The 14200-nt window shown below is 46.3% G+C and overlaps 1 protein-coding gene across 4 annotated transcripts in view; it reads left to right on the forward strand.

Annotated features, from left to right (window-relative positions):
• The first annotated feature begins 1825 nt into the window (after nt 1–1825).
• RC3H2 (ring finger and CCCH-type domains 2) overlaps nt 1826–14200 on the forward strand; it is a 54644-nt gene continuing 42269 nt past the window's right edge. For 2 of the 4 annotated variants that reach the window (XM_079961950.1, XM_079961953.1), the window contains exons 1-2: nt 1826–1950; nt 9618–9664. In XM_079961950.1, the coding sequence (XP_079818076.1) occupies nt 9651–9664 (14 nt within the window). In that variant the 5' untranslated portion in view covers nt 1826–1950; nt 9618–9650. Of the gene's footprint in view, nt 1951–9617; nt 9837–14200 lie in introns of all 4 variants that reach the window. The other 2 variants (XM_079961951.1, XM_079961952.1) reach the window with 2 other exon arrangements.

A 14200-nucleotide genomic window follows, 5' to 3' on the forward strand; every position in this document is an offset into this window, starting at 1 on the left:
ACTCTATGCAGAAATACTCGTGGACCACTGTCTGCTGACTGCAACAACAGTGGAGGAAATTAACACCAAACTAGAAAAGGTAACGTCACTCCTGGCTGAGTTGGTGCTTTTGGCGGCCAGAAATAGCTCCCTCAATACTTAAGAGACTGACGTAGTGTTGCACTCCCCCAAGACCATTGTGCATAGGGGTGTAACAAGTCTGAATCTGACAACCAAGAGACTACTAATAGCAAAAATAACAAAAGTGAAAGTAGGAACTTGATCCTACAAAACGCCCAAGTAGCTCTCAATATACAGTCATACCTCTTGTTATGTTTGCTTCATGATATGTTTTTTCAGGTTGCGTCCCGCAGAGACCCAGAAGTACCGGAAAGGCTTACCTCCGGGTTTCGCCGCTCGCGCATGCGCAGACACGCAAAATGACGTCACGCACATGCGCAGAAGCGGCGAATCGCAATCCGCGCGTGCGCACACGGGTTGCGTTCCTTTCATGTTGCGAACAGGCCTCCGGAACGGATCCTATTCGCAACCAGAGGTACCACTGTATATCCTTTCAACAGTATGCTGTCTTACTAGAAATCAATCACTAGCGTGAAGAGAAATCTTAAGCGTTTACTAAATATCCAGTGCGACAATCTGATTGTGATATATGAATGTGTTATACATTTGATGTTAGCTGCTCTAAGCCCCGTGTTAGCCGGGGAGGGCGGGGTATAAATAAAAATTATTATTATTATTGTATGAACCCTTCCAACTTCAGGACCTCAGGGGTTACCCTCTTTTATTTCTCCCACTCCTCCCCCACCTGCTTTAAATACAGAGGCTGATCTGCACCATTTAAAGCTCACAACTCCTCCCTCCCTAAACCTGGGAACTGTAGTTTTACCCTCACAGAAGCTACGGTTTTCAGGCATCTTAGCATACTACTGTATCCAGGATTATTAAATTTTTTTTCGGGGGGGGGAGTCATGTGCTTTAAATGTATGATGCAGGTGTTCCCCAAATCATCTCCCTCTTCATTTCTATATTGCCACTCCGGACAGAACCGAGCTACAAATGTATGGAAAGAAACACTGAAGGATGAGCAGGAGGCGCCTGTCAATACTTTTATCTTTTTAAAACGACAGGGTGGCGAGGGAATACAGTATTATACTTATTTTCTTTTGCCCCCGTTTCATTTTTTTAGTTTATGTAAAACAGGGAGAACAATTATAACAACGGATGAAAAGCAAAGCTGTATGACAGAAATGATAAATATTACTAAATATATTCGTTTATTTCTATTCTCCGAGGAACTCAAGGTAGAATAATATACATGGTTCTCCTCTTCCTCGCTTAATCCCCACAAGACTCCTACGAGGATTGTACTGTATCGTTACAAAATGAGTAGCAAAGAAAATTAAAACCAGCCACGACCGAATGTTTCTAGTGCGGTGAAGTGCAGGGGTGGGCTAGATGACCCTCGGGGGTCCCTTTAACGCTCTATCGTTCCGTGATTGTGCGAACGTGCGCGAATTACAGAAAGCGCAGCCGCGGCGCACGTCGCCTCTTCCGCCCGCCGGCCTCACTACTGCGCAGGGCGCACGCGCGTTGCAAAGCGGCTGGCGAGGTGGAACGAGGAGCGGGGAGCGGTCGTCGCTGCGCGGTATCTATCGTCGCTACTTGTCCCATCTGGGCGCTTCATCTCTGTGGTATGCCCTTCTGACGCTTCTTCCTATGCTCTCTCTCTCTCCGTGCCCAGCAAGCGCGCCTCCGTCCACGTGACTTTGGGGTGGAGGTGGGCGGGGCCGCGGCTGCGAGGCGAACGCTCGCGAGAGGTGGGGCGGGCCCGATCTGGGCGGGGCTCCCGGCTGTCACCGCGATGAGGAGGCGCCGTCGCCGCCGCCGCCGCTGGGCTGCTCCGGGGTGCGCCCCTGAGGGGGTGTGAGGAGATCCCGGGCCCTCCTGCAGGTAGGGGGCCCGGGAGGGCGGGGGCCCAGCGGCGGCTGTGAGGCGGAAGGCGGCCCCGCCCCCCTTCTGCCCTCTCACCCCGCGGGCCGAGGGGGTGAAATTGGGGGGAGGGAGGGGGCGTGGCCCGTTCCCAGCGGGAGGGGGGCGGCGAAGAAGGGCGACCCTCCACTTCCCACTCCCCTGCAGTGCTTGTTCCCGCCCCCCCCCCGGCTGCTGTGCGGGGAGTGGGCTTCCATTCAGTGTGGGTCATCACCCCTCCCCCTCCCCCCACTCAGACCCCAAAGGGAAGAAAAGTGAATTGCGATTATTTGGGGGGGGGGACGCGGGAGTTGTTGTTTTTGATGTCATTTCCCTCTCCCTCCCCCTTCAAAAAAGTATTGGTAGCCCGTGGGGTCGGGAGAAAGAGAGAAGCCCCCCGCCCCCAATGCACACACAGGCTGGGCTCCCCACCAGCAGTCCCTCTCGGGAACAAGGCTGCCCTACGGGCCGTGGTCACTGGGGGCTGATGGGTTGCTGGTGGTGAGCTGGGCGAGTGCTGCTGTGCTCCTGTGTCCTGCTTGCGAATTGGGGAGTCCTTCTGGTTAGCTGCTGCCAGAAACAGGCAGCTGCACTAGTTGGGCCTTTGGCAAGGGACCCTTTATGTTTTGCTCCCCAGTATTGATAGCTGGGCTGCACAGGGGTGGGGTGCCCTGGGTGGGTGCCTCACACACACTAATTCCCCCCTCTTCTCTTGGGGCAAGAGTTTGTATGAGGAATAAGGGGAACTTTTTCCCTCGAAAGAAGAGGGGTCGTGTATGTGTACACCTTTGAAACACATCACTTTGTTTCATCTCACCCTCCCAGGGCTAACCTAAGTTATTCTGCTGCCCAAGGCAGAGCAGCAGATGATGTCTCTTCTCCCTAACCACACTGGATCTTGATGCATAGTACTCAAGAACGATGTAGCTGCCTTAGCACTCGAGGAAGAAATCCCCAAAATTGTTTCTCCCTCTAACAGTGAAATTGCAACAAACAAAATAATTAGCAATTTGTTGCCCTTTCCTGATACCCAGAAGCAGTTGCCTAGGTTGGCTGCCTTAGTCTGCCTAATGGTAGGACAGGCGCTATCTTCCTATCCCCTAGCCCTGTTCTGTCATCTTCTTTTGCCTCCACTTTCAACTTTCCCTGGTTATTGGGAAGTTTGAGAAGAACTATGTGAGCACCCCCTGCCCCCAGATGATTAAAATGTTGGGTATGAGCTTTCAGGTTGCACAAAATGTATCTGCAGGATTCTACAGTCAGAGCTCAGATTTTTAAAAGGTGTGAGGTTGCATGCCCAGCATGTTAATATGTTCAGGTCAAGTATATGCACACAAGCAGACAGTTAAGCCAGGTTGCTAAATGCCCCAAAGGACTGCTTTAGACATGATAACTTCTGTACATGGGAAATATTTATCAAAGAAACAGTACACAACGCATGCCACTGCTTCCCAGGCTACATGTGTATTGTGTTTATGTCACATGTGATGATCTATGTGTGCATTGTATGCTGTTTCACACATGGAAGTGTTTTTCATGTGGGAATTCTGGTGTGTTCGGAGCAGCCCTTTCATTCTAGGCAAAAGGCACCACCATTTGCCACCTCGTCTGCTTGTCCTCATGAGAGTTTAAATCAGGGATGGAGAATCTGCAGCCCTGGTGTCGTTGGGCTTGAACTTGCATTAGTCCCAGCCAATGTGAGCAGTGGTCAGGGATGATGGGAGTTATAGTGGAACAACGCCTTGGAGCCCCACAGGTTCCCCACCCCTGATTTCAAGCAACCTGCTCAAACTCTCAAAATTATTATTCCTAACATTGTGCTCTGTATGCAGAGGTGGTCGCTTTAAAATTAGATCCTTGCAAAACTTGTCACCCTAATGCCATTATTTTTATTATAGTTTCCCGCCACCACCCCTTCCTCCTAGTGAGCATAGAAATATTTTTTATAAGCCTACATGTGGTGGGGTTAGTTAGCTTATGAGTTAAAATTTGATTGTGCTCCTGTTCAAAGATGATAGAAGTGCTTTTCATCCTTATATCCTGTGGGAAATTTGAAGACAAAATGCTGGTGGAAATGTATTGAAGCTCAGCTATGTGGTGGTCTGAACAAGGCCCAGTTTGTCTTTCCACTGCTTAGACTTTACAGCACGGAAAAATGCAGCATGTATGCTAGAATAGCTCAAGAGATGCCAGCTATTTAGCTCAGCTTGCTGCAGCTGCTTAGAGATGGTCTGTGCCTTGAACAATCAAAGGGGCATAGTTGATTGAACTAAAGGGTTCTGAACACAATCATTACCATTTCTAGAGAGATAAAATAGTTATGGCAATGTTTATTATTATGATGTGACTTTGAGGGAAGCAAGCTTCTGAGCGGCACAAAATTCTTCAGCGAGCAAGAGCTTTTAATCGCTACCTTTTGGAAGAGCTCTGCGTAATTCAGAATTCTGTTATTTGCACCAGCAGTGGGGTGCCCAATAACCTTTGACTTTCTGAGCCATATCAGTTCCATCACAGGTGACTTTTCACAAGCTATTGTTCAAGTAGAATGGCTGTCTTCCCATGTAGAAGGGAGCAGAGTTGGAGAAGTGAAATACATAACTATACGTATTTATTTAGATTTCAGCTCAAAGGAAGCAGTCCTCAAGGAAGTGGCCATACCTTACTTGTAGAGCGCATACCTTTACATGCAGAAGGTCCCAGGTTCAGTCCCCAGCATATTCAGTTAAAAGGATTAGATAGCAAGTGAATGAGAAAGATCCTTCTCTGACTGAAACCCTGGAGAGCTCCGGTCAGTCCCTCAATACTGGCTTGTGTGGACAGATAGCCTGGCAGTTTCCCATGTTAGTTTTATTGATTCTTTTTTTATTCCCCCTACTTTTTTGACATGTATTTGTACGTTTCTAAAATAAAGTTGGCACCATTTTAATAAAAAAATTAAAATTCATTTAATAAGAATTAAAAAATCAAGGAGTTAAAACAGAATAAATTTCAGACTAAACTACCATTAAAAATCCCCAACTATCCTCCCCCAATTTAACCCTATCACACAAAATCTCACAGCCATACAAAAAGTGTTACTAATGTTTTTATGTTAATGCTAATGTGACTATTTTCATTTAAAATTTGTTTGGTTCAAGCAAAGTTATAAATGGAAGTAGCAGGGTGGTGCTTTGGTGTGCCTTGAGCTGCTGCTCTTTTTGTGGAATAAATTGAATTATCTGTTCTCAGAAGTGGCAGTTTTTTGGTTTCTAGGACAAAAGGTTGCATCCATTCTGTGTCCTGTCCTATACCACTTGCTGGCTGCATTTGTATGTCATGATAAACGAGTCTTTCCCAGCCCTGTGCCAAGCAGATGTTTTTTATCATTTACTTACTTACTTATTTGCATTTTGCTTCTTGCAAAGAAGTTCTGAAGAAACCCAAAGAAAATACTGTATTTAAAAATTACACTGAAGCATTCACTCACAAAAATAAGTCAGAATACAAAACCACTCTTCCCCACTCAGCAGCAGGGTAAGCACCAATTCCTACTAGAAAAACACAAAAAGACCCAACACAGTATCAGTGCTTAAATACATGGGAGAATAAGAACGTCTTCCCCTAGTGCCAAAAAAATAACTGTGTTGGTGACAGGAAAGCATTCTGCAGATTACAGGGTTGGGGGCCATCTACCACTGAAAAGGCCTGTTCTCTCACTGCAAACCTCTTTTGGAGGTGGTACCCTAAGAAGGACCTGAGATTATTGTCATAGGGTCTAGGTAGGCTCATAGGTGGAAAGATGGTCCAGGCTCCCACTCAAATGCTTATGTGTGAGGGGGGGGGGGAAATAAGCTTCATTCAAGGCTTGCAGTGGTACAGGTCAGGCTACGTTAACAGATCGTATAGTTAAAGAATGACATCATGGGTCCAAGACCAGACAGTAGCTTTGAAGAAGACATTACAACTGGTCATGCGCCCCCCCTTAAAGGCGAGACACAGCACACTTGAAATACTCTCTAAGAGACTGGTGCACTTCAAGGAACATGCTTCTTTCAGAGGTGTGGGTCTGCTGCCAATGGCAGAGGCAGTGCCAAGTTCTCTGTGACAGGTCAGGGGTCATCTTCTGGTTCTTCCAACCTCCTCTCTTGGCTTGTTAGCACCCTTCCCCATTGGGCTAGCTGGTCGTAGTCAATAATTTTGCAGAAGCATCAGTTTCTAAACTATCTTCAAAGGCCGCTCAACATATAATGCAATAATCTAACTAGAGGTTATTAGATCATAGACTACCAAAGCCAGGCTATCCTAATCCAGATGGGGTTGCAGCTGGGCCACCAGACAGGGCAGAGAGATGGTGCTCTGCACCATGCAAACCACTTGTGTCTGCAGTGACATTGATGGATCCAATAGTACCCCCTAGCTGAGTACCTGCTCCTTCAGGAGAGGTGTGATCCCATCCTAACAGGTTACACACACACCCTGTACAGACTGAGGAACTGCCCACTAACAGTGTCTCTGCCTTAACTGGATTGGAGTACTGATGACACACTCCCAAACTCTGAATGTCTCCATTCAGCAGCATGATGTAGAATAGCATGGGGGATAAAACTGAACATTGCAGAAACCTGCATTGGAGATTCCATGGGACCAAACAATACCCGCCCCGCCCCCAAGACACCACCTCCTGGAGCTAACCATACAGCTACAACTGGTACCACAACAAGGCAGCACCACCCATTTTTAACTCTAAAAGGATAGCAAGATGGATGGTATCAAAAGCCACTGAGAGGACAATCAACAGGGTGACACTCCCATCTCTCCCAGCGTAGGTCATCATATTGGCAGTTTTTCTTCCAAGAGCAGGAACAAACTCCAATAGGAATGGTCCAGAAAATCAGTCCCATCCAAGATTGTCTTTTGCTGGTTAGTGACTGCACACTTGAGAACCTTGCACAAGAAAGGGACAGGAGTCACTCTTCTGTTTTGTCCATATCGTTTGGGTCCAGGGAATATTGACCAGGAGTGACCTTAACACCACCTATCTCAGGTTGCCTGGGACTGCTCCATATAGCAACGAGGCATTAATCCCTCCCCTCCCTGCCTAACAAGCCCCGCCCCCATAGATTTTACCAGCTTTGAGGGGCAAGAGCAAGAAGTCAAGTGATCCACCAACACATTGTCCACAACCTCAAGCCATGTCAGCTAGAATTCGTCCAACAAAACTGGCCCAGACAGTACTCTGGGTACCTCTTGAGACTGACCTGCTACAATAGTGGAGTCCAAGTCCTGGCAGATACAATTTTATCCTTAAAATGTCTTGCAAACAAGACATAGCAGGATGCTGTGGGTTCCAAAAACTCATTTAGGCCAATTTGTTAAATGCAACAAAATAGCTCCGCTGGACAGCATATAAAGGATGCAATGGAAGAAGCAAAGAAACACTCTTTGCCTCCTTCACTGCTACTAAGCAGACTCAATAATAAATGAATACTAGTTCAGTTGCATTTGTCTGGAGTTTTCCTCCACACATTCAAGCCATCTCCCAACCTGCTTGAGCACCCTCTACTCCCTGGTGTACCACAGAGCTATCTGGGCTTTATCAAGTAGGAGTGATCCTGGGTCACCTCTCCACTCCATGGGACTTAGACAGGAGCATCAGTCCTATCAGCTGGGGAGGTAGGAGCCCCAGCTGGGGAGGTAGGAACCCCAACTGTTTGGGAATCTGTTTGACTCAACCTCTGGAAGTAGTAGTAGTAGTTGTTGGCATCTTTCTGTCAGAGTGGGCCATCCTAACTGATACCCTTCTCCCACATAGAGAAAAGGACAGTGACAGCCTGAATCTCACCAGGGGGTGACGATCATGAAAAGGGAATGTTGATAATAGCCTCCACTCTCAGATCACCCTCTTTCTGTCCTGTCCAGAGCATGTCCAGCTGTAAGCATTGGACCAATGACATGTTCGGAAGGCCCCATCTTTCTCATGATAGGCATGAAGTACTCAGCTGCCCCAGATCCAGCATGAATATTGAAGTCCCCCATGACCAACAGCTCAGTGGTTCACGGTATAGAGACTGCCTATGTCAGCTCAAGCAGGAAGACAACTGGGCAGTATACCAGCAGCCTCCTAACATGTCCTCTACTTGAATTTGGTCATGTGGTAAGCCTAGAAACAGAGTATTACAGGACACCCCCGCCCCCCCAAAAAAAACCCCTCATGCTGCCCTGAATACCCAGGTTGGCAAAAAATACCCTGCTGGGGAAAACCCAACTCCTTGCTGCTCATCTGCCCAGGTTTCACTTACACAAGTCAGATCAGCATCCTCATCCACAGTCATTGTGGATGGAGGAGATTTTATTTAAAACAAACCAACAGCACCTGCAGGTTCAAGGACTGGATGACAGAGCACTCACTGTACCCTCAGGGGAGGGTCCAGCATGCAGCACAGCCAATAACGTGCTGTGCAGTATTTGCTTCCCTCCACCCCACTATACAGTCATACCTCATGTTATGTTTGCTTCAGGTTGAGCGTTTTCAGGTTGCGTGCCGTGACGACCCAGAAGTACCGGAATGGGTTACTTCCGGGTTTCACTGCTCGCGCATGTGCAGATGCACAAAATGACATCACACGCATTCTCAGAAGCGGCGAATCGCGACCCGCGCACGCGCAGATGCTGGTTGCGTTCTGCTCATGTTGCGAACGGGCCTCCGGAACGGATCCCATTCGCAACCAGAGGTACCACTGTACTTCCTCCAGACCCCTACTGCACCTCCCACAGGCAGCATGGCTAGGGAGGGTGAAAGTTGCGCCTTCCGCATGCTTCAGGCTACTAGGCTGGGGAAGGCTACATTAAACTACTGTTTATCATTAAGAGAATAAGCCTAGGCAAATCACAAGCTCACCCCCCCCCTTTCCTGCAGTGCTGTTATGAGGAGGTGATCCAAAGCTTTCACTTTCATTCTTTATTAACCTCAGTTTCTTATTTCATGCAAGGCTGACAGGCTGCATTCACAGGTTGTGGTAAACCATAGTTAATGGCTCTCACTTTGCTCAAGCCAAGGTTTGTATTCATGAACAAGCCACAATCCCTGGTTCAGATGTAGCACTAGGCCATGGATTATAGTTTGTTGCTCCCATTCATGTAGTGAGCACAGCAGGAGTGATCTCCATGTCCACAATAAGCCATCAACTATGATATACTATGGCCTGGACCAATCTCTATTTCATGTGAACTATGGTTTAAATTTCAGTTCATGGGCATGAAGCAGGGTTGCTTCAACAAACCATAGTTAAAATTAACCACAGTTTGGGCATTTGGACATAGCACCAATCTGTGATTAAGAAAGAAAAAATGGAAGCAGAAGCTTTTGATCTCCTTGACCAGCATAGTAGCACCACAGGGGAGTGGGCCAAGGAAAACCTCGTTTGTTCCAATCACTATAAGTCATGGTTTAGCATGACACCCGAATGCAGCCATTCACTATATGAAACTCTTCTAATAGGGAGGCCTAGTTGTGGCTGGTGCTTCATTTCTAAAGACAGATTGTGTGATCTGGAAGTTTTGTCTGCTGGCCCCAGCAATGTGGGAGTAGGCAGGGGCTAATGAGACATGAAGGAATGGCATTCTGCACATGCTCAGGGTGTGTGTCTTCTTTATTTCTTCACATATTCCAGGACTGAGCCCTGGCTTGTGGCAGACATCATGCAATGTGCAGAAATAAGTGAGTCTGTTCTATCTAGAGAAGGTTTATTTAAGCTTCAAGTCATCACGTCTAAACGATGCAGGGTGCTATTATTGTGACTGCTGTTCTTCCCTGGGCTTTGACTATGACTCAGGTCTCTATCTGGCTGCTACAGAAGAAAACTGGTGTGTAAAAGACGGAAGTCCTCTCTGTAAGTAATTCCATGCGAATACCTTGTTGAGTGCAAGTAGTGAACTGACCGAGGTGCTCCAGCTCAATATAATTTTTGAATCCTCCCCTTTCTATAGACTAGACAAATTCATGTTTAGTTTGGATGGAAATTAGTGACTCTCGCCTCCCTGAAGACACTGTGTATTTCTCACTAGTTGTAACTAGCCAAAGCATGGAGTTTGGTGCCACTGAAACCATGGCTTTGTTTTTAGTAACATTGTAATGCAGTTTCAACAACAACAACAACAACAACTATTTGAAAGTATGTAAAGTTGGTTTCAGTCAAGCTTAGTTTCAGAGAAATCTGCTTAAAATTGCACATAAACAAGCATCTCTCTAGCAATGTTCACTTAGAAGCAAGTGCCATTAATTTAAAAATAATTTATCCATAGTTAGGATTGAGCTGTGAGGCACTTGGTCTAAGGAAGCTGTGTTATTTATTTATTTATTTATTTATTTATTTTTATTTAAAAGGCTAACCCTGCCCATCCTGAAGACCTGGGGAGATTGGGGGGTAGGGGCAATAAATAAACCAATTTTGCTTGAAGCTCATCTGAAAGATTGCAAAACCCATGCAAAACTCTTTTAACCCATGTTGCTCCCAGCATCTTCTGTTATTTTGTCCCGTACATCTAATAAACAAAGGTATACTGGCTCTGACCATGGAGGTTTTGTTTAATTTTTAATGGCTAATAGTTGCTGTTATCCTCCTTCAGGACAAATTCACAGCGGATGTGTTTAACAGTTGCTGCTGAGCACAGTTACAAAGGAGAAACCTCCACTGTTCTTTGTGATGCCAGATCAAAGAATTGCAGAATTATAGAATTGAAGAGTTGGAAGGGACCGTAGGGTTTACTGGTATCTAGTCCGACCCTTGGCAAGGCAGGAATCTCAGCTCAAGCATCCATGACAGATGGCCATCCAAAAGCCTCTGCTTAAAAACCTCCAAGGAAGGAAAGTCCAGCGCCTCCTGAGGGAGACTGTTCCACTGTTGAACAGCTCTTGCTGTCATAAAGATTTTCTGTATGTTTAGTGAGAATCTCCTCTCTTGTAACTTCAATCCATTGGTTTGAGTCCTACCCTCCATGGCAGGAGAAAACAAGCTTGCTGCCTCTTCCATGTGACAGCCCTTAAGATATTTGAAGATGGCTCACATATCTCTTCTCAGTCTCCTCTTTTCCAGGCGAAGCATACCCAGCTCCTTCAACTGTTCCTCATTAGGCTTGGTTTCCAGACCCTTGATCATCTTGGTCGCCCTCCTCTGCACACCTTCCAGCTTGTCAACATCCTTCTTAAATTGTGGTGCCCAGAATTAGACACAGTGTTCCAAGTATGGTCTGGCCAAGGCAGAATAGAGTGGTACTGTTACTTCCCTTGATCTGGACCCTAGACTTCTGTTGATGCAGCTGAGAATAGCATTAGCTGTTTCACTGCTGCATCACACAGTTGACTTATGTTAAGTTTGTGCGTTACTAAGACTCCTAAGTTATTTTCACATGTATTGCTAGTTAGTCAGGTGTCCCCCATCCTATCTTTGTGCAACTGGTTCTTCCTCCCTCAGTGCAGGCCCTGACTTTTGTCCTTATTGAAATTCATTTTGTTAGCCTGGGCCCTGTTCTCCAATATGTTGAGGTCATTTTGAATTCTGAGTCTGTCTTTAGCGTCATTAGCTAGCCCTTCCAGTTTGGTGCCATCTGCATAGTGGATGAGCATTCCCTCAGTTCCTTCATCCAAGTTGTTTATAAAGACGTCAAACAACAATGGACCCAGGACAGAACCCTGCAGCACCTCACTTGGTCACTTTTTTTCCAGGATGACAAGGAACCATTAATGAGAAATCTTTGGGTTCAGTCAGTCAACCAGCTATAAATCCACCTAAAGCTCACCTCGTTCAACCCACATTTTACCAGCTTCCTTGCAAGAATATCATGGGGGACTTTGTTTTTTTTTAAAAAAAGGCGCCTTACAGAACTGAATTATTTTATTTTCCGGCACTGTGCATATACATGGTCACTTGTGAGTTGATCACACGTTGGGAACGCCTGTACATGTTACATCAGCAAAAGCAGCACAGAAATCAGAAGTTGGAAGAATCAGAAATAATAATCCTTCCAAATGTTAATACTCAGAGTGCAGATAAGAACACTGTGTATCAAGCATATCCTGTTGCTTAAGGGCATTAGATAGCTGAGGTTCCAAACAGAATTTTTAAACAGATGGTTGTAATTAAAGTGTATGCAAAAAAGCAAGTCTTAATCAGCAGCATTCTAGTAAGCACTTTCATGTGTTGCTACTAATTAGATTGTTGCACAGCCAAAGCCCAAGTGAGATATGAAATCAGAAACTGAGGAATTCAGGTGCAATTCAGATTTGCCCACTATGCAGAAGTGATTTACTGTCTTCCTTGTTCACCTTCACGAGAATCTAATGTGGCTGCATATTTTCATTCCTGTTTTTCAGCTGCATAACAAGGTCCAAGCCCTGACTCTTTGAATCTACCCCAGTTGGTGGGTTGAATGATGACCCAGTGGTTCTTTGCAAGTGCCAGCATCAGGGTTTGACATGGCTGGGGCCCTGCCAAAGCCCGTTCCGCAACAGGGACTACCACTGCCGGCCCTGGAGCCTTCTGGTGCTGCTGTTGCTGCTCCTTCTGCCTGTGCACCTTCTGCCTCTGAACCAGGGTGCAGTGACAGGCGCAAGCAAGAGAACCAGCAGCCTCTCCCTGGCAGGCAGTGTGTATTGGGCCTGGAGGAGGAAGATACGACCATGGGCAGCAGCAACAGAAGCAAGGCAAGCATTAGCCTGCTGAAGACATCTAGCCCAAAGCCTTCATCTTTGGCAGCTCCCCCCTTCTGCCTGGAGCTATCTTTGGCTCCTGGAGAAGGTAGCAAAAATAAGGGTCTTCGGATAAAGCTGCCCATATTTATTTTAAAACTTAGGGTTGTACCCAGGGCAGTCTTACTCAGAGCAGATCCGTTTATATCAATGGGCATGGCAAACTTAGGCTCATTAATTTAAATAGAACTACTCATAGTAGAGCTTAGTTGGATGCAACCTATTCATAGCCCATACTTTCACTGTATAAAGCTGCCCCAGAGCAGGTAGCAAAGAAAATGTGTTAAACCTCAATACATAATAAAACCAACAATACTAAAAATTCCAGCTGTAAACAATCATTCCTTATAACAGGGGTGGGGAACCTCCAGCCTGTAGGCCAATTTTAGCCCTCCAGAGGGTCTAGTTTGGCCCACAAGGACCTTTCCCCCCAAAAAAATGCCCACCCGCCCATCAGCTGGCACCAGAGGGATTGCAACCCCATCCAGAACAGGCAATATGTGTAATTCCTAGATCCAGCAACTGCTCATCTATAGTGCCTCTGTCTTGTTGGGATTCAGTCTCTGCTTGCTGGCCCTCACCCTGCCCATCATCACATTGCATGTTACTGAGAGGCATATTGCTGTGAGATTGCTGATGCCCATCACAAGCAGCCAGTTTAGTGGTTTTCCTGCTTGTGGTACCTGAAGGTCAAGGCCTGCCCACTGTGGGTGGGGCTGCTTCCCATTTCAGTTTTGATGTGCAGCTCTCAATTTGGGAGCCAGGATGTGGCTTGTGAGAATGTTGAAATAGCTCCACTCCAGTTTCCAGTGCCTTCTTGGTATCCATTCTCTGTGCATTCCCATCCTAACAAAATTAAAATGCTGGAGTTGAACTTGCCCAGGCTGTGTAAATAATGCAAATTCCCTTATTTTGCATAATTCATTCTAGTTTTGCTGACCATGGGGATGGGCACCAATGCCCTACTGCTGTTCATTAGGCTTCTGTGATTCAGCAACAGGGATTGCCTACACTTTCAATCATTTCTTCATGAACTTAATGGCTAGAAACTTAATTTAGGAGTTGGATAACAAAAACAGATGCTCAGGAAGCCATTCCTAATATCACATTCTGTGCTCTTTCTCCCCACTCCCATGCTTCCACGTAATCCCAGCATGCCCACAGCTCTGACTCTGCCAAATAGAAAAAGCTTTGCAAACAAACAAACAAACAGATTGGTTCTGCATCTCCCAAACCTGAGGTGTTACAAAGGACAGGTTGGTTAAATGTGATTGGCCATAGTTCCCAAAGAGTTGAACTGTGCCTGTGTGTTATAATTGCATTATCTAAGTGTTGTCGTCGGCTGTGGGTATGGATGTGGATGTTACTGCCTTGGAAGCTGGGAGTTTGGCAGGATTAGAGACACCCAAGGCATTAGATGCCAAACACCTGTTGGCTAACCTAGCTGTGTCATGTAAAATCACCTGCAAAAGTGCCCCCCCCATTCCATCTGAGCTTGGAGGTACGTTA

The sequence above is a fragment of the Podarcis cretensis genome (genome assembly GCF_951804945.1).
Source record: "Podarcis cretensis genome assembly, chromosome: Z".
Classification (NCBI taxonomy): Eukaryota; Metazoa; Chordata; class Lepidosauria; order Squamata; family Lacertidae; genus Podarcis; species Podarcis cretensis.